Source organism: Rattus rattus, chromosome 5, assembly GCF_011064425.1.
Source record: "Rattus rattus isolate New Zealand chromosome 5, Rrattus_CSIRO_v1, whole genome shotgun sequence".
Taxonomy (NCBI): domain Eukaryota; kingdom Metazoa; phylum Chordata; class Mammalia; order Rodentia; family Muridae; genus Rattus; species Rattus rattus.
The window spans coordinates 20,259,231-20,284,821 of NC_046158.1; the positions used below are offsets into that span (position 1 = coordinate 20,259,231).

Here is a 25,591-nt window from a genome sequence, read left to right on the forward strand (position 1 = left end):
AAGAAGTAACTATTTGGTAACTTCATATTGCTATCACCTCAGTGTTTAACAAAAGTTCTAGAAGGGTTTGTGAGAGTGAAAAGTCTGCTAAGGAAGAACTGTTACTATTAATATTGGCATTGGTTTTCTTTTTTGAGCTTCATTTTCTATAAACTGAAGGCACTTTATGCTGTGACCACATGTAGGCTTGTCCTCTGAATGGCTGTGCAAGTTGGCTTCCTCTTTTTCACAGGTGTCAGTGCCATAGAAGTGGTTGTGGAACATGGCTTGGCAACCCCAGAAGGCCTGACAGTTGACTGGATAGCAGGCAACATATATTGGATAGACAGCAATCTGGACCAAATTGAAGTGTCTAAACTTGATGGTTCTCTGAGGGCTACACTAGTAGCAGGAGCCATGGAACATCCCAGGGCCATAGCACTGGATCCACGATATGGGTAAGAATGTACCTTTTACAGTTTCTCCTTGCCATAGAAATTCGAAGTGAGGAGGTAAAAATGCTTATTTCATACATCAGCATATTTATGTATAGGTACCTGTGTGTGCAAGCATAATATTATATATGACAGCAAATGGGAGCACATTAGCCAAGGTTTGGTTACAGAGTTCCTTACTCAGATATTTTCTGAAGCAGAATATATCTTCCTATCAAATATGGGCAGGAAGCACTATTGGAAAGAATTGCAGCTCTTTTCCAAAGCAGGAATTTAATGAATTTCACTTTGCTTTGCCCTAGAGATGCTGTAATTTTGTTCTAATGGCTATAAACCCCAGGGCCAGTCTTTGTTCTGAATAGTCACAGATGTTAACCACCTCACCCTTTATTTATTTTGTGTGTTCTTAGAGTCAATTGAAAAGAAAATTGAAATAGGCTTAAAAGAGTCTAGCAGTGAGATGCTGACTATTGGGAAGTTTTGAGAGAGAAAAGACCTGATTCTGGAAAACAATGTTAAATGCTGAGTGACTCAGGCTGTTGCCTGCTTTGTCCCCTGCGTGCTCATTTTTCTTAAGCAGCAGAGAAAAACACCAGACTTAGATGTAATGAGTTCTAATTCCTGCCCAGTCACTTGTACTCTGGAGAAACCAAATTGTGACCTCTAAGATTCCAGCTTTATCTTTTGAATATAAAAGATTTTGTGGGGGAAAAGAAATATTCAGGCAATATGAGAAAATATCACTAAATTTCCCTGAATTATTTATTTCTCTGGTAAGGAGCTTGTAGGTTGAAGGCTTTGTCAACTCTGCAAAAATTTTTAGAGGGTTATTTTTGGTTCTATATCTTAAATTCAAAGTTTAGGAATCATAAGTCTGTGTGAACCTAGGGGAAGCTGAGTGGGATACAGAGGAGAAAAGCTGCCTTCCACCCTTGGTTTTGTTGAGTTTCCTACCCATATTTTTCTGCTGCTGTGTTTTATCCCAAGAACTTAAACACCAGTAGATTTGGATGTCCTTTTCTTTTCCCCAGTGTAGACATTACATTGAAAAGGGGAACAGCTTGCCTGGAGAAGAGCTGCAAAATTAGCTTCTCTAGCAGGAAGGTTTGTCTTCCATGGGCTTTAAAATATGTTTTTGAATCATCATAGATACTTCAAATATTGAAGAATTTTACTTGAAACCCTACATTTCTGGCTCCCTTTCAACTTGGAACAGCTGAGGTTGTTGAACTGAGAAGTGACATTTCTTTTACTGGAGAGATATTTTCTCTAGACTACATTCTGTCTTGCATACTTTCTTCCTTAGCTACTGGCCTAACAGCTGACCTGAAAAGAACTGTGAAGTTAAATGAGGAAGGCTCTTAGTTTCATCAATCTGTGCCTCAAGTGCTAGCAAATGGGTGACCTTAGCCCTGTCCCACTCAGCTTCCAGCTCATGGTTCCTTCTGTGACCCCACTGGTAGGAAGCTCCTATCCATAACTTGTATAAGAGATGTAGAAATCATAAGTCATGAGAAACTTTCCACAAAACAAAAAGTGATCTTCTGGGTTGAGATACATTTGTCCTGTGTGTTTGTGTGTTCCATCATGAGGAAGAAAATGAGAGCATTTCCCAAGGGGGAGAGAGAGAGGAGAGAGAGAGAGAGAGAGAGAGAGAGAGAGAGAGAGAGAGAGAGAGAGAGAGAGAGAGGAGTGAAGAAAGTAAAGAGAGTAAAGAGAGATTGGAGACGATGTGTCAAGTCAGGCAATTTGAGGGAGATTTCCCATCTTAAGCATTGCATTTACAGGAAAGATGGTAAGCTTTTTCCTCTTCTTACCCGGCCCACTTTTTTGCATAATATGCAATGGCAAAAGAAGAAAACCAAACAAACATAAAGAACATACAAACTAAGTGAAACAACCAAACTGTATTTCGGTGACAGACGGGTTCCTGTGAGGATCTACTACTGATAGAGGGCTAAGTCATGTGAAGGATCTCTAAAAGTTTTCCAAAATATCCATGTGTAGCAGGACCTGGTAAAAGTCCTCCAAGAGAGAATGCTTCCTAACTGTAAGTTCGGCTATGATGATGAAGGTTAATTAATGTAATCATAGCATTAGTTAGGTAGTTAAAAAATAAAATGAAACAGGGCAGGAAATATGTCTCCAAGTGTTTCTGAAATAAATGACTGGAGAACAGATGACTCTGGCTTCCCAATCCTTAGAAAGCTAACTGACAGTTTTGGCTGTCAAGATTTGAGAGTATTTTTACATAATGGAATCCTAGAATAGTTATTACATGAATTTGTTTGACCACCTTAAAGCACAGTCATAGCAATTACATGCTAATTTTAGCATCAGTGTTCAAATAGTGCCAAGACTATTGGATATTTTAGCGAAATCTTCTGAGACATTTTAAAGATTGGAGGTTTTGTATCTTAGGCTAAAAACATAAGAACAGTAATCACACAATCACACATGTAGCATACATAACACAAACACATATACACACCAACCCACACTTAGAGAATATACAGTAAAACACATGTATATGTGTACACACATACAGCATATAAAACAATATACACACTCACATTTACACACAATATACACCACAAACATGAACATATACACATCATATAATACACAACACACATGTACACTCATACACAAAACATATACAACATAATCATATACTCAAAAATAGAGCATATAATACAAAGGATTATAGTCACTCATGTACACATTCACAAGCACGCTGAAATTCAAACTAACCAGGAAAATTAACAATGTAAAATAAAATTATTTAAACTTAATTTATTATTTTGTAGTTATAGAAAAGAGACATTACTCTCTAATTATCAATTTCTTGAGACTTTTGTGAAATACAAGGAAATGTGAACCTATGGATAGGAGCTCTAAAATAATTTAAGCTTTCTTTAGAACTTTTATTTTAGGACCATTTCCCTGGATTTGTTGAGAAATATGACTTGAATTCATAATTTTATATTTTCTATGACACCAAAATCTTTCTCATGGCAAGAGAATTTAATTCAAAGTTTAAAGTCCATCACAGATCTCAGAGCATACAAAGGTGCCCAATGTTTGTTAAATAAACATATACCTGTATGCTGGCTCTGTTTACACACCACCTTGAGGGATGCAAAGACACAGAAAAGCAAACTTCACAAGTAGAGCTATAAAAGTTGTTTCTTACAACAAATAAAAGGAAAAGTTTGTTCTTAGCCGCATTGTTCATTGTGACAGGCAAAACAAATAAATGACGCATAACACTAGCCCTAAGAAGCATGCTTACCTCATGTCGCAAGTCTTGGTGACACATTTTACAGATGATAAATAATAGTAGTGGTTTCATAAACACTGTCTTTTGTTGTACATTATAAAACATATCAGTCTCCCCCACAATCTTAATGCACAATCTCTTAAGGGACATGCAATTTACAGATGGTCATGTGGCTCTTATGGAAGGGTCAATCCTTTCTTTCATCCCATTTTAAGTTGAACTTATTGCTAAAGTGCCCTGAAGGAGGATATGAACCTGTCTTCCAATGTCTGCAAACTCCACCACCCCATGCTGGGTTTTCACAGAACAGTCTGCTTCTTCCTCCATTGTCTTCATTTACTTTTCAGATGTCCCAGTAACCGATCTCTCTACTGTAAAGACAGCATTGACCAAAATGGAAGCAGTCATTGTGAGCATTAGTGAGGCAATTATACTAAATTAACTCCAGGAATACTGTAAATTACTGTAATCTCTATTCATTGTTAGCTTTAAAAGACAAAGATAACCTCTTTTTTGCCAAGATCTTTTTCGTTCACCCTTTTTCACTTGACCTGACAGATTAGCCTATAATAGTACAGGTTGTTCACGGTCTATTACCCAGCTTAATCTGAAAACAGAGTAATCTATGGATGTGGAAACTACAAAACTGTAGCCCATAGTTCCTCTTTAAAAAGCAATTGTGGGCGAACACCTCTGTATTATATAAATTAAGATCTTTCCTGCACTTGAGAAACTAATGCAATCATTGAAATACTAACACATTTTTACCATTTAAAAGGGAATACAAAAAATGATGTTATTATAACAACACCTTGTAAAACTCACAATAGAGTGCTGGGAATTTTATGAAACAGTGATCCATGAAATCAACCATGAATGTCAGTTGTGTTAACTGTGTTGTAGTGAGGCTATGAACACTTTAAAGGCAACTATATTTAGAAGATAGTCTTCTATAGAAAGGACGTAAAGGTTCCTACTAAAATTGATGGAAATTTGATAATAGTACTCACTACAGAAACACACACACACACACACACACACACACACACACACCTGTTTAATGACAAAATGAAGGCACAGGTCACTGCTATTAGAATGCCGCAATGTTCTATTCTATCCTTTGCTATCTATGAGAAGCATGTTTGAGACTTGGCAGTGCTTTTCCAAATTAAGCCAAATACATGCCCTTCAAAACCCCAGAGAAACATACAAACCAGAACAAAAAAATATACAAAAACAAACAGACTACCAGAAACCACCTTTTATATTGAAAAGAATAAGATATTTTTATTTACAGTTATCTCAGAGTAGTCACAAAGGAAGCTAGAAGACAGATTTCAAATATATTTGGGGATGCACCATTTAGGCATGTTAAAACAATGAGAACTTTGCTTTAAGAATTAAATGTTATCTGACAATACTCTTAATTTTGAATGATGGAAAACTAGGTTTTTGTTAAGTTAATACTATCCAAAGGTATTTTTGCTAATCTGTTAGCATGTGGACTCAACACAAGGGGAGGGGGAGCAAGAAATTCTTAGTGTTTGTCAGAAAACTAGAAGTAGACAAGATGCTTGTGACCTTGGTTTCATCAACACACAATTGTTCCTGGAACAAGTCTTTCTTCCCAAGTGTATAGGGTAGGACTTTACTCAGCTGTTGTTATTCCTGTGCCACTGTGGCTTGTCCTTGCACTTGGTCACTGTATTCAGGTGACTCTTCTCATCCATCATGAATTTTCTGATCCTCTGAATAAAGCTAGTTATTACATGAGACTTTAGGTCTCCCCAGATTTAAACCCACTCAACCAGGCTCATGCTAAAGATCACTGTAGATAAACAAGTAGGGTTCAAGCCTGCAACATTTTACCCTCTTCAACTACTTAACCTGAAGAATGAACCAGCCTCATAGTAATGAAGTTTTGTTCCATGTTCTATTTTGTACAATATATTTTAAAAATGTTTATTTTTTTTACATTTTCATGTAACATTGTTCTATATAATTAGTATTTTCGTTCAAAAATGTTATTTTAAAACTATTTTAAATGTTACAAAATAAGTTTTAAATATTTTGTACATGTCCTGTAGTATATGTTAATTTTTTACTTATTTAACCTTGATAAATAACCAAACACATACTTAAATTAGTTTCACAATAAACTCAACAGTACCTATTACTCAGTTTCAATAATTATCAAAGCCATAATCCCCAGGGTGATATTGTTTATATTTCTCCTTTCCATAATATAAAATATTTCCATGGACAAACAACAATCAACGTGATCATTTTTTTTGTAGAAATTGTCCCATCAGCATATGCATGAAGATGAAGACTAAAAAGGTGTTAATGATATTAAAAGTACATTATTTTGAATTCCTGAGAAACATATTCACAAAACAACAAAAAGAACTCCTCTTAAATTGAACAACAACAGTTTATTCTGGAGCCATTTTGAACAAGCATAGCCCCCGCTTTTGCAATGTTTAAGCAGTTTAGTTAAACACAGTTTATAGAACAAAGTTATATCTCATGGCAAGTCTAAAATGCATTGGTGGGTTTAATACAGGCCCAAATATATAGAGGAAGATATTCTTCAGGTTCCCCGACAATTTATGATGACATCCTTAGTTTGAATTATTTGAAATTGGGGAAGGGGTGTGTTAAGATATTCCCAAAACTTTTGTCTATTAGCTGCATGCAAAGTATTAATTCTGATAGATAGTTGGCAAGGGATGGCTGTTCTGGTTGGTTATGAAACCAGCCCAAGATATGACAATTAGCTTTGGACGCAGAACATTACTATCTCCATACTCACTGCAAGTCTGTCTGTCATTTCTGTAGACACGGATTCTTTTCAGGAAGCCTTGTTTACAATGTCCTCAGGATTGGATCATGATTAACCCTAAGAATAAAATCTCCCAGAGTTCCCTGATGCCGCTACACCGTCTCAGTTGCCCAATTCCACTTCATTTTTCTCATTCCTCTATGATGATACTTTTGAGCTCTTACCTTTTTCTTAGCCTAAGTCTGTCTTATCCTCAGCCACGATAGAGCATTTTGTAAGAAGGATGCTCCCCCATTACTACTGTTCATCACAATCTTTCTCTTCAAATGATTCCACAAGTTGTAATTCTATCTGCATGAACTTATATGGTCTGCCTGCTCCTATGGACTTGAAGCCACTGGGTTAGATAACTCAGCCACTTCTCTTTCAAATTTTACTTAGAAACTTCCCCCACATTGCAGGCATGAGGTGAACCCTGGAAATAAAAAGTACAGCAATGGCATTATTTCTCTTTCTTCAGAATTCTTTTCTGGACAGACTGGGATGCCAATTTCCCTCGCATTGAATCTGCCTCCATGAGTGGTGCTGGAAGAAAAACCATCTATAAAGATATGAAAACTGGGGCATGGCCTAATGGACTGACCGTGGACCACTTTGAAAGAAGAATAGTCTGGACAGATGCCAGGTTAAAAATCTTTTTCAATGTTTTCAACTAATTTCTCCAGTTTCTAAACCATGTTATTAAATAGCCTAATACATGGACATAACAAATTAGATGAGTGTTATTTTGTGTGGTTTGCTGTTGATTTGCTTTGGAAAATATTATACATAAATCCATAGAAATACTTAATTTTCATATGCCTAACTATATCATAACTATATCACTGGACTCTTTCGGTGCCTTTGCTAAACCATTGATGTACCGACATTTCTCTAGGTCAGATGCTATTTATTCAGCCTTCTATGATGGAACAAACATGATCGAAATTATCCGAGGACACGAATACCTGTCACATCCCTTTGCTGTGTCTTTGTATGGGAGTGAGGTATACTGGACCGATTGGAGGACCAACACACTGGCCAAAGCCAACAAGTGGACAGGGCAGAATGTCAGTGTGATTCAGAAGACCAGCGCACAGCCATTCGACCTTCAGATTTACCATCCCAGTAGACAGCCACAAGGTAGGTGCTTAGCTAACCATGTCAAAATATTTCTACCTAAACAATGAAAGTATGGACTGCAAAAAAAAAAAAAAAAATAAGCTAATCGTTTCATGTTTCAGGTAGTGCTAGGTTTCAGTTAAAGAGCTCAAGATATTTCTGCATTGATTATTAAATTTTTTTCCATCAGAATAATGTAATGTTAGAACTCAAATTTTACACTGTCTCGAAATTTTGAATCACTGATAACATGGCAAGAAAGTGTGGAAAGCTCTCTAAGGTCTTTTACTGTTAGTCTGGGGAGGCAGTTTAGCAAGTAAAAGCATGCAGTACTCTTACAGAGCTCCCAGGTTCAGTTTTCAGTACCTGTAACTGCAGATTCAGAGGATGTTATGTTTCTTCTGGATTCCACAGGTACTCAATACTAATGGACACATGTGTGTACTCACAGATGTGATTAAAGTAAAAGAACTATTTAAAGAACATTTTTAAACCTATTGGACATGTTGAACTAATAGCAGAATAAGAAAGAAAACATCAAGAACCCAGAGGAAACATGTAGTCACTAGTTATCATATTGGAATGTTACAGGTAGCTGCATGGTAAAGAATGAGCTGTGAGTGGTGTCTCTCTCTCCACTTGTTGGTTCAGCAATAACGATTCTTTAGGTTCTTCTGCCCAGTCCTTGCAAGTGGTTTTTATCTCGACTCACATTTCTTTTCTTGAATGTCATGGTCTTATCTCATAGCAGCAAGCAGCAGCTTAACCTGTTACACTTCTTCCCCATTATTTGGTCTGTAACCTGTTGGGTTTTCAGTCTACTACCTGGTCCCTTTTTTATTATTGTAAGAGTTTTACATAAGAGTATGAGGGGCTGGAGAGATGGCTCAGTGGTTAAGAGCACTGACTGCTCTTCCAGAAGGCCCTGAGTTCAATTCCAGCAACCACATGGTGGCTCACAACCATCTGTAATGGGATCGATGCCCTCTTCTGGTGTGTCTGAAGTCAGCGACAGTGTACCCACATACATGAAATAAATAAATAAATCTTAAAAAAAAGAGAGACTAGTCTTTTTTTTTTTTCCTTCATGGGTGGTTTTCCCTGTCTGTTCTTTGGTTCACAGGTTAAGCATTATTCTGAATTCACATTCTATTGTCTTGTTCTGATGCTGACTAAAACCGGTGGTTTCTGTGGCTCAGAAACATCCTGTGGCCTCTCTCTGTCTCCAGCACTTGGCCTTTCTTCTCCCTGAGCAATATTTCTTCTACGAGATGTGCTTGTGTGTACATTTTCTGTGCCCTCCCACCGCAGTCTGAGTGAGGCTAGTTCTTTTGGTCTTTTTTTTCATTTCTCAGCTTCAGTTCTCTTGTTGACTTTCTTTGCTGGGGCAGTTTCAGCTCTTACTGTTTGGTGCTTTCCTGGCCTGCTTGGATGTCCTTCACACCGTACACAGTCTGTACACTACTAATACCTTAGAGGAAGTTCAGAGCCTAATTATTTTCCACTTAAAGGGTATTTTGTAATATGCTGACCTAATTGTTTTTCACCTCAAAAGTATTTAGTAATATGATAAATTTAAGTAAATCTTAGTAAGCAGGAAATCATGATTCTGACCATCAGAATGTCATTGGTATAATAAAGAAGTCATCTCTAAGAACTTTCTTCAATATAAGGATCAGAACATAGTGTGCATGAAATGTATCCACATGATAAAATTTATACAGTTTAAATAGCTACCAAAATATTACATTTTTGTCTCCATAAATATGTTTTGTAGGGATTGTATCTTTAGGTTTAGAGCTATTAAATGAATGATGATAAGCTTTCTTAAATTCACTGAGTGGTAAAAATTATATTGTGACAATTTTTTATACATGGAAGAGGAGTAGTGATTTAGTTGGTTTGAGAAAAGTGTTTTAAGCAGGTTTATTAAAATGAAAACGGTTTACATGTGACTTCTCTAAGTTCCGTACAATGGAGAGTGTTTGGTCAGTCGAGTTTAAAAGTAGTCTCTCAGGACTCGAGAAAATAGAATTTTTATTTACACCTAGTGAGTGTCAATTTGCTGTTTCCTAAATGAAATTCAGTTCATTTTGAGTGATCAGAATATGTTTTACAGACCCCTTACTCCACTTGTGAGGATCACAGAGTATTCAGTAATCATTATCTGCCCTATTCTCTCAGTTCAGTGAAAGAACACCTCACTATCTGGGGAAGAAGATCTAGGATATGACCACTACGTTACTACTGTCAAGTAGAGAATTAACAATGATGTGGTGACAGAGGCTAGCATTATCACAATCATAAACAAGAATCTCATTTCTTGTGAATAATCTTATGACAATCACAGTAGGATGTTAAATTTCAAAACGTGACAAAACACACTTTCTGTTAGAACAATGAAAACCACATGTCCTCATTGAAGAACTGAAGATTGCAAACACCCTGAGCTTCCTAGTATTTTCAAGTCAGAATTCGTACAAGCACTGACACCAAGTTTCTTTACAAGCCAGCACTTGTTATTTTTGCAAATTTCCAGTTCAGGTACTAGGCTTAGACATTTTGAAGACCTATTTGAGTTTCTTTTTACTCGATGATTCTTCACTTTTATGTGAGAGTGGGGAGAAATAAACCAAAAGTTGCTTGGCATGCTGCCTCACCCCTGTAATTTGAGCACTTGAAAGCACAGGAGAAGCATGAGCTTAAGGCTTGTACAGACTATGTAAGGCATTTTTTCACCATAAACAACACCACCAAAGACATGAAACATGATAGAGCAATAGTGAATATCTTAAGTCTAACTAATATGTTATGCACATATTATTAAACATTATTAGCATATTATTTATACTCTCTGTGCATCTTTTCATTTGTCAGCCATAGATGATAATGTGCACATTAGAAGATTTAGTAAACATTTTAGCATTTACCTGAGGTAGTACAAAAAATTAAAATAATGTTTATGCATGAGTACGTACTTGAATAATTACATATTGTATATTATTATATTTATATAACATAACATTATAAATTATATATATGTATACACACACACACACACACACATATAAAGACATAGGAGAGGAGGCTGACTTACTTCGTTGTATTGCTATACATGATTATGGAAGCTGAGAAGTCTGTCTCAAGGAAGGCTAAAGGTGTAACTCAGATAAGACTCAAAATTTAAAGACCAAGAACAATAAAGAGACAATGGCCCAAATTCTAATTCCAGGCGAGTGGTTCTCAAGTCCAAGAGCTTGGAGCATAACTGGTGGGTAGCAGGGGAGGAGTGCTGAGCCAATATGAATAAGAAATGGATTTGACCTTACTCTACTTGTTCCTAAGGTCCTTATGGACTTGTGGGGGGGGGGTCTCATTAATTGGTGAAGCAGAATTTTAAATTCATTATACTCTTTCAAATGCTAATGATTTCACAATGCTTACTCAATATACTGATTTTAATTTTATTGTTTATGGAAACATGCCTCAAAATATTCTTCTATCTAGACTTTCTATACCTAGTCAAGTTAATACATAAATTTCCTTTTTTTTTTTTTTTTTTAGTATGTAATAGAATTTATTAAGGGCATGGGGAGAGGAATAGAGGAGTGAGTAGAGACAGAGAAAGGCAGAGAGAGAGAGAGAGAGAGAGAGAGAGAGAGAGAGAGAGAGAGAGAGAGAGAGAGAGAGAGGCCAGGAACAGCCTGGCCAAGAACATGTCGATACACAAATTTCTAGCAATGAGTTAGCAGTGTAAGTGAAGAGATGGCTCATGCAATAATATGTATGAGATCCACTTAGCAAGTTAGGACCTGCCAGTATTCCATAGTTTTATTAAATATAGTTTAGAGAATAATCTGGAAAAAATTAAAAAGTAGTTAAAAAGAATTGGGGATGGTTTTAGAATTTTCAATGAGTCGGTTATAAGGTGAAATCAAGAAGCTGGATGAGATTACTAATGAATATTCCAGGCAATGAGTGGGAGACAAGCACAGAGTCTTAGAAAAAGCCAAAAGTGGCACACAAGGTAATGCGTTCAGCCCAAGGCTGGGAGGTAGGACCGTATACTAAACTAAAGGGAAATATAGTGAGGAGTTTCCTTATAGATGAAAACCCATCACATTAAACAGATTTATAAGCATTTTCCCCATAGAAATGCTGTCATCCTCTACCTGTCATGAATTTTCCAAAAGGTTGGGCTGGGGGATTGTCTGAACCCGAATAAACTAGAATATTTGGAAAGGGTGGGTATTGTGATGGTCATGCCTTCTAGTTTGGAATCAAATGCTAATAATTGTTTCCTGATTTGAGTCTTTTTAATGCTTATAAAGATTACTCTTCACCAACTATGGTAAATTTAAATTTAAAACTAAAACTGCCATTAAACAAATTTTTAGAAATGTTGCTTAGAAAGTTCTTAGACTATTTTGTAACTTTCATAGTCTTAACATAAGGGTTTTTTGTTGTTGTTGTTGTTGTTGTTGTTTGGTTTTTTTGTTTGTTTGTTTGTTTTTTGGGTTTTTTTTGTGGAAAATTAGTCTTTTTGTCTTTTGAGTTTTTGTTTGCTTTGATTTTTGAGAGGGCTACTTATTCTGCAGTGGATACAGCCATGAGCTCTCAATGGCTGCTGAGGTGCTGAGGTTACAGAAGTGAACCATCATGCTCAGGTGTTTGGAGAGTTCAGCTTGGGGTATCATTTTTATGTTGTTAAACCACTGTGATTTACAAAAAGATATGCAGGCTGTTTGTCAAAAGTCTCCGCAATATCAAATGTTTCCAACTGTGTCAGGAAGATATTTCTATAGAAAACTTTTTCTTGATAATATTAATAAAAACATTCTTATACATCTAATATTTACAAATCAATATGTTGATTTTTAGAAGAACAACTAAATGACACGAAAACGGTGTCTCCTTTCTCCTGTAAGGATTACGACTTAGGCTAATATAAGAATGGTTTTAATGAAAGTTATGATTATCATTGTGCTCAGAATTGTGAGTTTTGATAGTCAATGAAACAAAAAAAAAAGAGTAGGAACAGTACTGACACCTATTATATATGCCTTAGTATTAATTAGAAAGGGCACCTTTCCTTAAAATGCTATAAATAACAATCAATATATTTTCCTGTTAAAACATTTATTGAAATAATTTCAGTTTTGTAAAATTCATCATAAATGAATAACAGGGCTGTATGATGTATTAACAATTAATCATGTTTTATTAGTATCTTCTAGATAAAAATAATAGGTTGGCTTTGAAGTTTTCATTTTTGCTAAGGAGTAATAGCCAATAATTAAATACAGTTTTCATGGAATATGAATCTCTCTCTAATAATACTGTTTCTCTCACCATGTACCTTGGTCTTCTGTGGCTGTGTGAATAACATGTTCTTCTGCCATCTTCCATGCTTTTGTACTCTCAATGATTTTGCCTCACCTGCAGTCTTTATGTGCTTTTGGAGATTTAATTCACTTTCCAAGTCTTTAGATTACTGTCATACCTAATCGTGTATCACAAACACTTGTGAGTTAGTAGTGGATCCATAGATGCTTACGGCTAATATAATCATGGATGCCATAAACTTTTAAGGAAAATAACATGTCAGTATACAAAAAGCATAGTTCCAATCAGCTCATCACATGGAGCTCAGAACGGAAATTAACCCTTTCCTTAGCTCAATTCAGCCTTGTTTGTTAATAATTTTTATTTGACCTTAGCCCGTCTCTTCTTTTCTTTACCTGCTAAGTTATGGAATGTGTCTGGCTACAACGGAGTGTTTAACACACAGGACCCTAGGCTCAATCTCATAAGTAAATTCATAGAATTCTGAGGATCCACAGTATCTCAGACTCCATTCCTAATACAATAACAAATAAATACAAAGAGATACATAAATTCATAGACAGTTGAGCACGCTTGGTCAGTCCCCAGTAAAATAACAAATAAACTTATGGAGAGAGGACGAGGCATGCAAATCTCTATGAATTCCAGGCCTACCTTGTCTACATAATGAGTTCTGAGACAGCCATAGCTACACAGTGAGATTGTATTTCCAGGAGAGAAAAAAAAAACAAACAAAAAACAAAACATCAACTCCTCCAAAAACAAAAACTACAAAAAGAAAAAGAAAATTAGCAGAACTTAGGGAAGCCTAATGGCAGGCAACAAATAATTACGTAAAGCAGTAAAAAGAAAAACTAACTAAATAAATAAGGCTTCAATGCTCAAATGTATTGTTTGGAAGACTGATGTTGTTTTATAACAAAATTTAGCATAGTATTTCATAATAAAGAACAGAAGGGTGGAAAGAAGGAATTGGTGGCCCAGTTAGAGGAGTCCCAAGAGAAGTAATTTACTGAGACGGTGTGAGGGTACAGTGGGGACCCATGTAAACCCTTCAAACCTGCCGGGTGTATATTTTAGAAAGCCAGCCAAGGCTATCCTGTGGAGTTGAGACGTTAAGAGATTACTAAAGTAACTCCAATCAAAGGTGCAGTAGATGGAGCGCATCTTCACCAAGCACAACATGATCCCAGTCTCACTAATTCCTGCACTAGCCCTGAAGACTGAGCATAATGCTTGCTGCCGCAAAGATGTCTTTTCAGCCGTATTTCCCAACTGTTCTGTATTTGGAACAACCACAAGCTTAGTCAGTGAACTGTGTGAATGAGGGGAGACGCCACAGACATCGCTAAGGTTCTTTGACAACGTGGGATTCAGAGAGGGGAACCGTGGTGCCTGTGGCATTCCATAGTGCAGTGGTCAGCTTTTTCTGTCTTGGATACAAAGGAAGTGTTTTGGGTGGGGTTGGGGTGTCACAACCTCTGTATTGATAATAGATTTTCTAACAGCATTTGGCAGAAAAGAGTTAATTATTTTCTATCAAAGGTTAACAAAACATTTCTAAGTGAGAAATATTTGAAAGTTTTGTGGAACAAGAAGCTCCCGCTAACGTCAATAAACTCTTTCTGCCCTGCCAAAGTAGCCATGGATAAGACGTAATCAACGTGCTGCTCTATGAGGTCATCTAAGTTTACAAAAACTTTCCATAGACTCGACTTCCATCTACGTCACCATCTGTCAATCCTCACCTTATGTTTCAAAAGGAGGGCTGTGAACCACACTCTTCACCTGATTCACTAGAATAAAATATCTATGCTTGATATTTACTAAGGGGGAAAAAAACTTTTAAAAGACTTAGCAGTATTATTTCAAAGAGGAATGAGATTAAAATGAAAGGCAAACTTTCTTTGTGAATTTTCCAAGCTGTGAAGCAGAAAATATTGTGAATTATACATTATAGCGTTGCCACTAATATAGACACTGGGCTATAAAATCAGTGTGGGTTCTTATTCTATGTTCATAGAATTTTAATATGTTTGATTTTTTTTAAAAGGGAGTTTATAATTGTAGCATGCTGAGAAGAGTGAAAACTATTCTGGACTAAAAATTAAAAAAATAAGAGTCAAATCAAGTACCTAGCATGGGACTGTTAAAGAATCTGCTTTTAATTGCTCTAAGTGGGGTCATTTGCTTTTTAATATGTTTTAAAAATGTATTATTTTTCCTTTCTTCGCTTCAAATTTGTTCATTATTTTTCTATGTATTTTACATCTTTCTTTCTTTCTTCCATTCTTATGCAAGTGTGGGAGGTTTTGAGTTTTCTCTTTCTTCTTGTAGCCACTGGACACCCTCCCTCTAGGTGGCTCGAACACTCACATTGTTTCTTCCTTTGGGGCCTTCTCTTCTGCAGCACTAGTCTTCCTCATCTTCTGCCTGTGTGGCATGCTTCTCTTAATCCAGCAATGTCTTTGGAATTCTGAGTAATGTAAATTCAGTTAAAGGCTGCGATCCTGAGTGGTGGAGAGGCTTAGAGAAGGAGTCTCCAGGCCCACAGTTTCTGTGGGTTTCTGTCATATTCTTTAGTTGTTGGGTTTTGTTAGCAGGTGGTTTGTTTCAGAAATTCTTATTTCTCTCTTAAAAAAAGATTTATTGTACAGAAAAAGTCGTGCTTTGCTTTTATGATCTTCATGTGGGAAGTATGACAACTGCCAAATATATATCGAATATATAGGTAATTTCTCATATACGGATTATGTAATTCTCTATATTAATTATGTATTTTAGTGTTTTAATCTTCGTGTTTTAAAATGCACTAATGCAATCTACTGGAGGATAGCAAAAAAAACAGTCAAATTTTGATAGTTCTTCCTGGTTCACAGTTGAAACCAGCATATCAACAACAACAAAATAATATAAACTCAATTGAATGCAAAAAGTCTCCGCGGAAGTAGATAGTACAAACCTCGACATTTTGTCTCCATCTGATGAAGGGCACTGGTGGATAAGTGTAATACAAAACTGTGTGCAGAGTTATCGGTGGGGGCATTCTGAGGCTCGGCTATTCACACACTTGTGCCGAGAAAAACATGCCCATTTCCTCTGGGGATTTGAAAGGTACCTCTCACAGGACAGGCTGTAGAGAAAGGTCAAAAAGTCTTCCCTAGGTTTTATGACCTGCCTCAGGAAAGAAGTGTGCAGAGACGGTCAGAGAGACCTCTGTATGTTTTTCCTTTTCAATATACTACAATACACGGTTCTGTATTATAGAATATTATATTCTGTGCTGTGTATTGTACCCTGTCCACCCAGAGCAATAAATCCACCAGATAGAAAGGTGCTACTCTTTAGTTGAAAGGTAAAAACCAGGGAGGTAAGAGGTCACAACTCTTCCCACCTTCAGTTTAGTAGCCGAGATGTGAAGCCTTTATTCTATTAACAACAATCAATAAATAATTGTAATGAAAATTATAAATATCCACAATAAATAAACAGATAAGCTCTATTGAAATAAGGTAGTAGTTATTGTTCAATTGAAATAAAAATGTTGGGGGCAGAAGAGATAACTTCTCTTGATGAGACTGATGACCTGAATTTGGTCCACAGGCATGGCATGGTAAAATGGGAACACCATTTTCCGAAAATTGGTCTCTGATTTCCATATTCACGCCATGCCAACACATGCCCAGGCACACTCACACGCACAAAGTCTGAAATGAAAATCTCATCTCGAGTCATAATAGAGAGACAAGGGAAGTAATTCAGTGCTAGGTTTGTTCCACTGCTACGGAGAGTTGGCCTGAAAAGAGGGATGACGTTTATTAGAGCGGTAGTTCCCAGGCCCAGTTGGTAGTGTGGTGGCTCACACCAGAATACAGTATGTGGGGCAGGTGAGGAACATGGAGACATCCATCAGAACTCCCAGCATCTATGACGAGATCTACCTGAGTTTGTCTCATGTTAGTACAGCAATGGTTTCTGTTAATTTCCCTCCCTAATTCTTAAAATGTCTCTGCATCTGTAATAACAAGGAAAATGAAGGAAATTCTCTTAGCTGTGAACTGAAGGGGCTGGAAGGTTTTTTTTAGGGATACAAGGACTCTGCACAGCTGCCTGCTATTCTTATAATAATTCTGTAGGCTCAATGAGGAAAACTGAACGTTGAATCATGAAGTGGATAAAGCTCAGAGGATCCCTGACATTCTACTTCTCACTGTTGTTCTATTTCACTGTCGTTGGCAGCTCCCAATCCTTGTGCAGCCAATGAAGGGAGAGGCCCCTGCTCTCACCTGTGTCTCATCAATCATAACAGGAGCGCAGCCTGTGCCTGCCCCCACCTAATGAAGCTCTCCTCTGACAAGAAAACCTGCTATGGTAAGTTTCCCAGAGTTCCTAGCCAAATCAGAATATTCCACAGCATTCATATTTCACTCAGAGTGAAGAGATTTTAAACGCATTTAAGGACTCAGCTATTTCTGGAGAAAGTGACAATCCTTTAAAATGTGGTATATTCGCTGTTTGTTACCGTATTCATTTTTTCTGCTACATTTTATTTGATGAATTAGGGACATTTATCTCTGCAAAACAGATGAGGGAGTATAAGTTCACTGCCCAGGAAGTGATGACTTAGGTAACCTGCACAGCAGAAGTTACTCACCAGCTTTAATCTGTTCATTTAGCAGGGGACTGTCAATCTGAAGGGAAAAACGGAAATACACACACATATAATATACATATATATGTAATATATAGATATAGATATAGATATATCTTGAAAATTTTATTCTAAAGACCAGTAAACAAAAATATTTAAAATACTTAAACTAAATAACTTGTATTAATTAAAATAAATATTTTATTAACATTTTTGTTAAAGTCATTACTTAATCTATAGGGCAGAAAACAGAATCATTGATCAGACATTAATCTAAGAAGCTAATACTAGTGGCTTTAATTCTATGTAGGGAAAGATAAGACTCCTCTGATCGAGATTCTTGTTCATGACAATTAATAATTTATAGAGGGAGTCAGAAGCCCATTAAGCAACAATTATTAAAAAAAAATACTAGAGAGTACAAACATTAGGAATGGGGAGCTGCAAGTTCTAGCAAACCAGGGAGCCATGCTGGGGACATGGTGTGTCTTTCATCAGCTCAGGTAGATGGGAGGGGAGTGTGTCACCTTTTGCCATAAGGAAGTTATGTAACGAGTTCTACCTCTGTGGCATGGGTACACAAATATTACAGACTTGAAGAGGTGCAACATTCACTGTGGCCACTTTTCCTTAATATTGCCTGTAACAGGTCTAGCCCCATAGAAAAAATGGCGAAGCACCCAGGACCTAGTGGAGAATGTAGGGAATACAGCATGCTAGTGATTTTAAAGATCCCGGTAAAGAATCCAGGAGTAGCTTTGTCAGGTAGTCTGTCTCCCTACATATGAAGATGACTATTGTACAAGACAGTTTGTCATGTCAGACTCTGGCAGAGCCTCTCTGGAGACACCCATATCTGCTTTCTGTCAGCAAGCACTTCTTGGCATACACATGTAGAAGAGGATGACCTTGTCAGATCTCAATGGGAAAAGAGGCCTTTGGTCCTGGAAAGGCTCCATACCCCAGTATAGAGAAATGCCAGGGTGGGGAGGAGGGAGTAGGTGGGTGGAGGAGCACCTTCATAACAGCAGGAGGAGGAAGGATGAGATGAGGGGTTTCCAGAGGAGAAACCTGTAAAGGGGATAGCATTTGAAATGTAAATAAATAAAATATCCAATTTAAAAAAAGATAGTTTGCCATGGACATTGATGACAGATTAGTGCCTTTCTCAAAATAACAACCAATGACATCAAAAATTCTAGAATAACTATAACTCCTATTTCCCAAACTGTACAAGAATACCTGACAACAAATTTACAATGAAAACTGGAGATTACCTGTGCCCTAATCTTTACACGAAATACATAAATTGGCTTTTAGAAAAGTACTGCTTCATTTTATTTTATTCAGTGACTATTTTAGTGAAATATATTCTTAGGTGCTTTAAAACTGATAAGAGATAATATTATTTTAATTGTATACCAATATATAATATGGTTGCTGAGAATGTATACCAGCAAGTTATGGTTTTGTTTTTTTGTTTCCTGTTTGTGTTGGTTTTTGAGACAGGTTCTCACTATATAGTCATGGAAGGCCTGGAACTGAGAGATCTGCGTATATTGCCTGACCTGGCTTTAGTTAGCAATGCTTTGATGCTGAGATAAAATTAGGTGTTAAGACTCTCAGGACATTTCAAATTAAATGATACAACTTAAAGATTTTTTTTAACTTGCTTTATATCTATTTTTTATGAGTACCTTTAAGATCTACACATTTTGTCCATCATATTTTTAATTTTTGGTGTTAAAATTTAAGTCATTTCAAGTTGCTACTTTAGAATTTCTAGACTGCCTTACATTTTGCCAATGACATAAGAAAAACGATCACTTTAATTTCTTTTCCTAGAAATGAAAAAATTTCTTCTTTATGCAAGACGTTCTGAGATCCGAGGGGTGGACATCGACAATCCATATGTGAACTTCATCACAGCCTTCACTGTCCCCGATATCGATGACGTTGCTGTAATAGACTTCGATGCCTCTGAAGAACGTTTGTACTGGACAGACATCAAGACACAAACCATTACACGGGCTTTCATTAATGGGACAGGGCTAGAGACAGTTATTTCAAGAGGTAAAGGAATTGAGTGTTTGTTATGACACTTATAGGAAACAGTTTCTTTTGCATTCTTCCTACACTTTTAAACTCAGTTGAAAGTTGAAATGGAATATTCAATGAACCAGGAGTGTACTCCATCTCTCCAAAAGTTGAGTGCTACAGTTAAATCAAATGGCAAGTTGATAACCTGAAATTTAGATCCATTGAAAGGAAAAACTGCAGAGCAAATTAAAAATTTAAACATCTAAAACATATTAAAAGGCTTTTATTTTCTGCCATGAAACACTACTCACATAGAGACAGCAGAGGACTCCCCCAGTCCTCTAAATTAAGCTGTGTGTCCAAACCTTACACAGGGAAATATTCGAGAGGTTTTCTTCATAAGCTCTTACCAGGATAAGTTGAATTAACTAAACAAAAATGAGGACTGATGACCTGGCTGAGTGGGTAAGGGTACTGATCACACAAGTCTGAAGACCGGAGTTTCATTCTCCAAATCCACAGTAGAAGGACAGAATCTATACCTAAAGCCGTCCTCTGACTTCTACGTGCCTGTTGTGTCATGCTTTGACTCACATGCATAGGTATACATATAAAATATTTTAATAATATTTCTAAATTATAAAACCTGGCTGAAATTAAGCATATATATATATATGGGGTGTACTGGCTTAACTCTAGATATTTAGTATTGTATTAATGTATTACTTGCGTCTATGTTGGCTGTCTTATTTTGCATCTGTTTCCAGGTCAGTGAATGAATCTTCACAGAAAACTATTCACTATGGATGAAAACCAGACCTTGTTTTCCTGCAACTGTAGGCCCTCTGCACTTAGCACAGGCATTTTAGAAGGACTAAAAGTCAGGGTAATATTTTCTCTTATAGACTAGATAAACGACGACCATTGCTTTGAAGAATACTGCAACTTTTGAATCAAACTGTGTTTGAGAAGTGTTTGTTTCCTTTTTTATTTTATTAAACATCTTCAGTTTTAGAAGATTATTAGTAGGGTTTTATTTTTATTCTTCTATCACATATTACATCCCAACTGCAGATTCTTCTCCTTCCCCTTTCCCCAATTTCTGTCCACACATTTCCTCTCCCTCATATCCATACCTTCCCTTGCCTCCTGTCAGCCAAAAGCAGGCCTCCAAAGAACATCCACCACACATTCCAAGACAAGCTACATAAGGCCAGGCACATTCCATCAAGCAAGGCTGGAAAAGGCAACTAAGTAGGATTGTTAGGTTCCCATAAGCAGGCAAAAGAATGAGAGACCGCCCTCCCACTCTAAGAAACCCCACAAGAACAGCAAACACTCAGCTACCTAGATTAGACCCCAAGGACACCCAGATCTCTGAAAGCCTTCAGAGTCCCTGGCAGAGGATTCTGTGGGCCATGTTCTCATTGTGTCCTTGACTCCTCTGTTTCCTCTGATCCTTCCCCCTGCTCCTCCGCAGGACTCCCGAGCTCTGCCTAGTGTTTGGCTCTTGGACTCTGCGTTTGCTCCTATCAGTTGCTTGATAAAGTCCCTGTTCTCTCCAACAGTAATTGTACTCCAGCCCCAGAACTCTCTGCAGAGAGGACAAAGTGTAGGTCTAAGTGGAAGGTTTTGTACCTGGGTTGGTCCCTTTAGTTGAGGCCTTGCCCTATTACAAAAGATGGGCTGTTCAGGCTCCTTGTCCCTTATTACTAGGAACCTTTGCTAGGGTTATTCTTGTATATTCCGTGGAGCTTCCATTACACTAGGTTTCTATTTCACTCCGGAAAAGCCCCCCAATTCTAGTTATCTCCCTCTCCCCCAACACCTGATCCCATCAGATCTAAATCTAATCTATCACCAGTCCACTGGTGAAATCTATTCTATTTCCCCTTCCTAGGGATATCTTTTTGTCCCCTGCTTAAGTCCTTCTTGTTATTTTAGCCTCTTGAGGTCTGTGGAATATAAGGTATTTACATTTAACTTCACAGTTAATATCCGCTTTAAGTAACTACAAACCATGTTTGTTTTCCTGAATGTGTGGACTACCTTACTCAAGATATATTTTTTTAGTTTTATCCATTGGCCTGCAGATTTCATGATGTCATTGTTTTTAACAGCTGAGTAAGACACCATGATGTAAATGAACAACATATTCTTTATCCATTCTCCAGTTGAGGAAGATCTAGGTGTTTCTAGTTTCTGGCTATTATAATATACATATACATACATACATATATATATATGTGTGTGTGTGTATTAATGTGTATATATTATATATATATGTATATATATATATATATACATATCATATATATAGCTAGGGAATAGTGATTGAATCGTTAGGGGGATTGGGTCCCAATTTTCTGAGAAATCACCATATTGGTTTTCAAAGTTGCTGTACAAGTTTGCTCTCCCACCAGCAATGGAGGGGAGTTCCCCTTGCTCTACATCCTGGCCAGCATGAGCTGTCTCTTGTGCTTTTTGTCTTAGTCATTCTCACAGGTATAAGATGGACTCTCAAAGTCCTTTTGATTTGCATTACAGAGCTTTTTTCAGTTTCATAAAGTCCCATTTATTAATTGTTGATCTCACTGTCTGTGCTATTGATGTTCTGTTCAGGAAGTGGTCTTTAATACCAAGGAATTCCCCTGTTTTGCTTCTATCAGGCTCAGTATATCTGGATTTCTGTTGATTTGATCCACTTGGACTTGAGTTTTCTGTAAGGTAATAGATATGAATCTATATGCCTCCTTCTACCAGCCAAAATCCAGTTAGACCCACATGATTTGTTGAAGATGTTTTCTTTTTTGTAGTACATATCTATGGCTTTTTAAAATCAAAAGTCAGGTATTCTTAGGTGTGTAGATTTACATCTGAACTTTTGACTTGATTCCATTGATCAACCTGCTTTTATAGCAATATGATGTGATTTTTATTACTACAGCACTTAGACCAGCTTGCAATCAGGGATAGTCTCACCTCCAGATGTGCCTTTATTGTAAAAGATTGTTTTAGCTATCCTGGGTTTTTTTTTTTTTTTGTGAAGTTAAGTATTGATCTTTTAAAATCTGTAAAGAACAGTGTAGCAATTTTGATGAGGATTGCATTCAATCTGTAGATTGCTTTTGGCAGGATGCTGATTTGAATATGTTAATCCTGCTGATCCATGAGCATGAGAGGTCTCTGTATCAATTGTAGGTTTTTAATCTTATTTTTTCTGACTGAAAGTAGATTCTTCTCTCATACAATATACGATATACCCTAACCACAGTTTCCCCTTGCTCCTCAGAACTTCCCCTCTAATCCAAATCTACTCCCTCTTCATTTCCTCTTCTCTAAAGAGAGATTGCTCAGGAGTTAGTGGTATTTATGTTCTTAAGCAGCTAAGTGCTTAATTAGAACCATACAAGTTTTCAGGTCACAGCTTTTCAAACCTCATCCTTTCAGGAGCTTCAGGTACACACAGGGGCACCACAAGCCTGACAACTGATTTTAACATCATTTCCACATGTCTTTAGAACAATCTGCCACATGTTAATGGAGTTAAAACAACTTACTGAGTTAATATATGTCAGAAGTGATCAAATTTATTTCCAACTCAAAGGAAATTCAGAGGAACTACTATGATTATTTCCTTTTCCTACAGACTGTTTTTAAACATGTCTTGGTGTAAAATAGGTAACAGCCCTGAAGATGTCATTATGCTCACTGGAATGGTCTTCCTCCAGAGTTCAGGACGGAGTTCAAGGCCTTTATCAAGAATGTGAACCTCCTTCTAACAAAGCTCTGAAACCTGCATATGGCTAACGATTCAGTTTGCAAACACTAATGGACAGGTTTTTGTCCCTAGAATTTTACTGTCTGGACAAGTATTTTCCATATGAGAAGAAATGGAGGCAGAGATGCAGGATGGCTCCCATGGCAATGCCACTATACCAGAGGGTAGAGCACAGGCAACCCCAAGGAATGGAAAGAAAAATTCTGATTTCATCCATTCCCTTACAAGCATGTGACCAAAAGCACTACTTTCTGGGTTTCAGCTTTCTGTGGAAACATGCAGAACAGCATTTTTTTTTGTAAAGAGGGCTTGGTAAGACATTTAACTTTGTTTTGGAAGAGACTCTTTACCCAATACATGTGATGTTAGAGTCCTGGACTGAAAGTGGATACCAGGTAGCTCTTCAAGGGTTAGTTGGCTGCTTTTGTGGTTGTGATCAGTGATTAAAGCTTGGATAAAGAAAGACAGAGTTTAAGGAAAGGTTGTGGGACTCTAAAAGGGACAAATAAAAAGGCAGATAGTTTAACCTGGAGGCAGAGACAAGGCTCTGTAAAAGTAGCTACTCTGTTTCTTCACAATTTCAGCGGACAGACGCACCTCCCTTCCAGATGCCCACCTTGCTAACAACTGTGTGGTTATTTGGGAAACGTGGCCATTTGCTTATGTATTTGAATGCTAAGTTCCTATTTGGCTCTGCTGTTTTGGAAAGTTTATGTTTGGAGTCTTGCTGGAGGATGTACGTTGGGAATACCTTTGAGAGTTATAGTGTTAATCCTAAAATGTGAGGGAAAAGGCCACTGACCCAAATTATCCTGACCAAATTAATTAAAGCAGGCAATTAATTAAAGCAAACTTTTTATTCATGTACACAGACTGCCTCCCCCTAAGTTGGGGTCCAAAAAGTCAGTATTGAATGTGAGGGAAACACGGTTTTTACAGTTCAGGGATTGGAGATTTTGAAATGAAGAATTTGTTGGGCACCATAGGCAGAGTTCCAGGAGCAGAACATAGAAAGGTGGTCAAAATAAGGTGGTTATAACAAGATAGTGATGACAACATTTGAAATAAATGTAAGAGTTGCAAGTTGGCCATTCCAGCTTTTGAAACAAAGACACAATTGGCATTTCATGGAACAGGCATGCAGAGCCATTTATAGCTTAGGTAATGGGTAGAGCATAGTCCAATGCTTGAGAAAAATAGGTTTAATAATAAACAGGAATGAGCCTAGTTTTTTTTTTACCATAAGATAGCTTTTAAACCTAATGTGGATGCAGGCTGGTTCATCAATAGCTTTGCCCCACTAGGAGTTCTGTCTCTTCTTCATCCTTTGTAGACAGGATGTCTCTGAAACCTGAACCTGAGGCCATGCCTATTATGTGCTGCCATGCCTCCCTGCCATACGGACCCTTATATTTGAAAAATAATACAAAAACTCTTCCATAACCTCTTTCAGTCATGGTGTTTTGTCACAGCAACAAAATACATAGCCAGTACAGATTAATAGGACATTCCATTAACAGCAAAACCAGAGATGAACTTTTGACAGTTTGACTTTGGATCTTATCAGAGTACAAATTGCAACAGTATTCTACATACTTTACCTGTACATCTTTTGCAGCCCAATGGATGAGCTCTGCAGATCTTGTTCTTCCTTCCTACCTGGTTGCCCTCTATTCCTTCTCAGTTTTCTTTTTAATTGAAAATAGAGTCTTCTATTACCTTCTCTTTTTCAATACATCCCGACAAGAGTTTTTCCTCCCTAACCTCCTCCTACCTCCCACACCCATCTCCCCTCTTCTACAGATGCACTCTCACTTCACTTACTCTTCAGAAAAGAACAAGAAATTATAGCCAGACAGGACAAAATACAACACAATAAAACAAGGCAAAAGTGCTCATATCGAAGGCTACCCAAGAGAGGAAAAGAGTCTCAAGAACAGGTAAAAGGGTCAGAGAAACTCCTGCTCCCACTGTTATGAATCTTACAAGAACACCAAGGTAAAAGTTGCAACATACACACGAAGGATGTTGTGTACACACATGCAGTTCCTGTGCTCTCCTCTTCAGTCTCTGTGAGTCCCTGTGATCTCTGCTTACTTCACTGAGTGGC

The 25,591-nt window shown here is 37.3% G+C and overlaps 1 protein-coding gene across 1 annotated transcript in view; it reads left to right on the top strand.

Moving 5' to 3' along the window:
- LOC116901382 (low-density lipoprotein receptor-related protein 1B-like) overlaps window positions 1–25,591 on the top strand; it is a 199,002-nt gene that overhangs the window by 85,463 nt on the left and 87,948 nt on the right. The window contains exons 6-10 of the mRNA XM_032903249.1: window positions 233–437; window positions 7,023–7,187; window positions 7,440–7,684; window positions 17,249–17,380; window positions 19,506–19,733. Coding sequence (XP_032759140.1) covers window positions 233–437; window positions 7,023–7,187; window positions 7,440–7,684; window positions 17,249–17,380; window positions 19,506–19,733 — 975 coding nt within the window. The remainder of the gene's footprint in view (window positions 1–232; window positions 438–7,022; window positions 7,188–7,439; window positions 7,685–17,248; window positions 17,381–19,505; window positions 19,734–25,591) is intronic.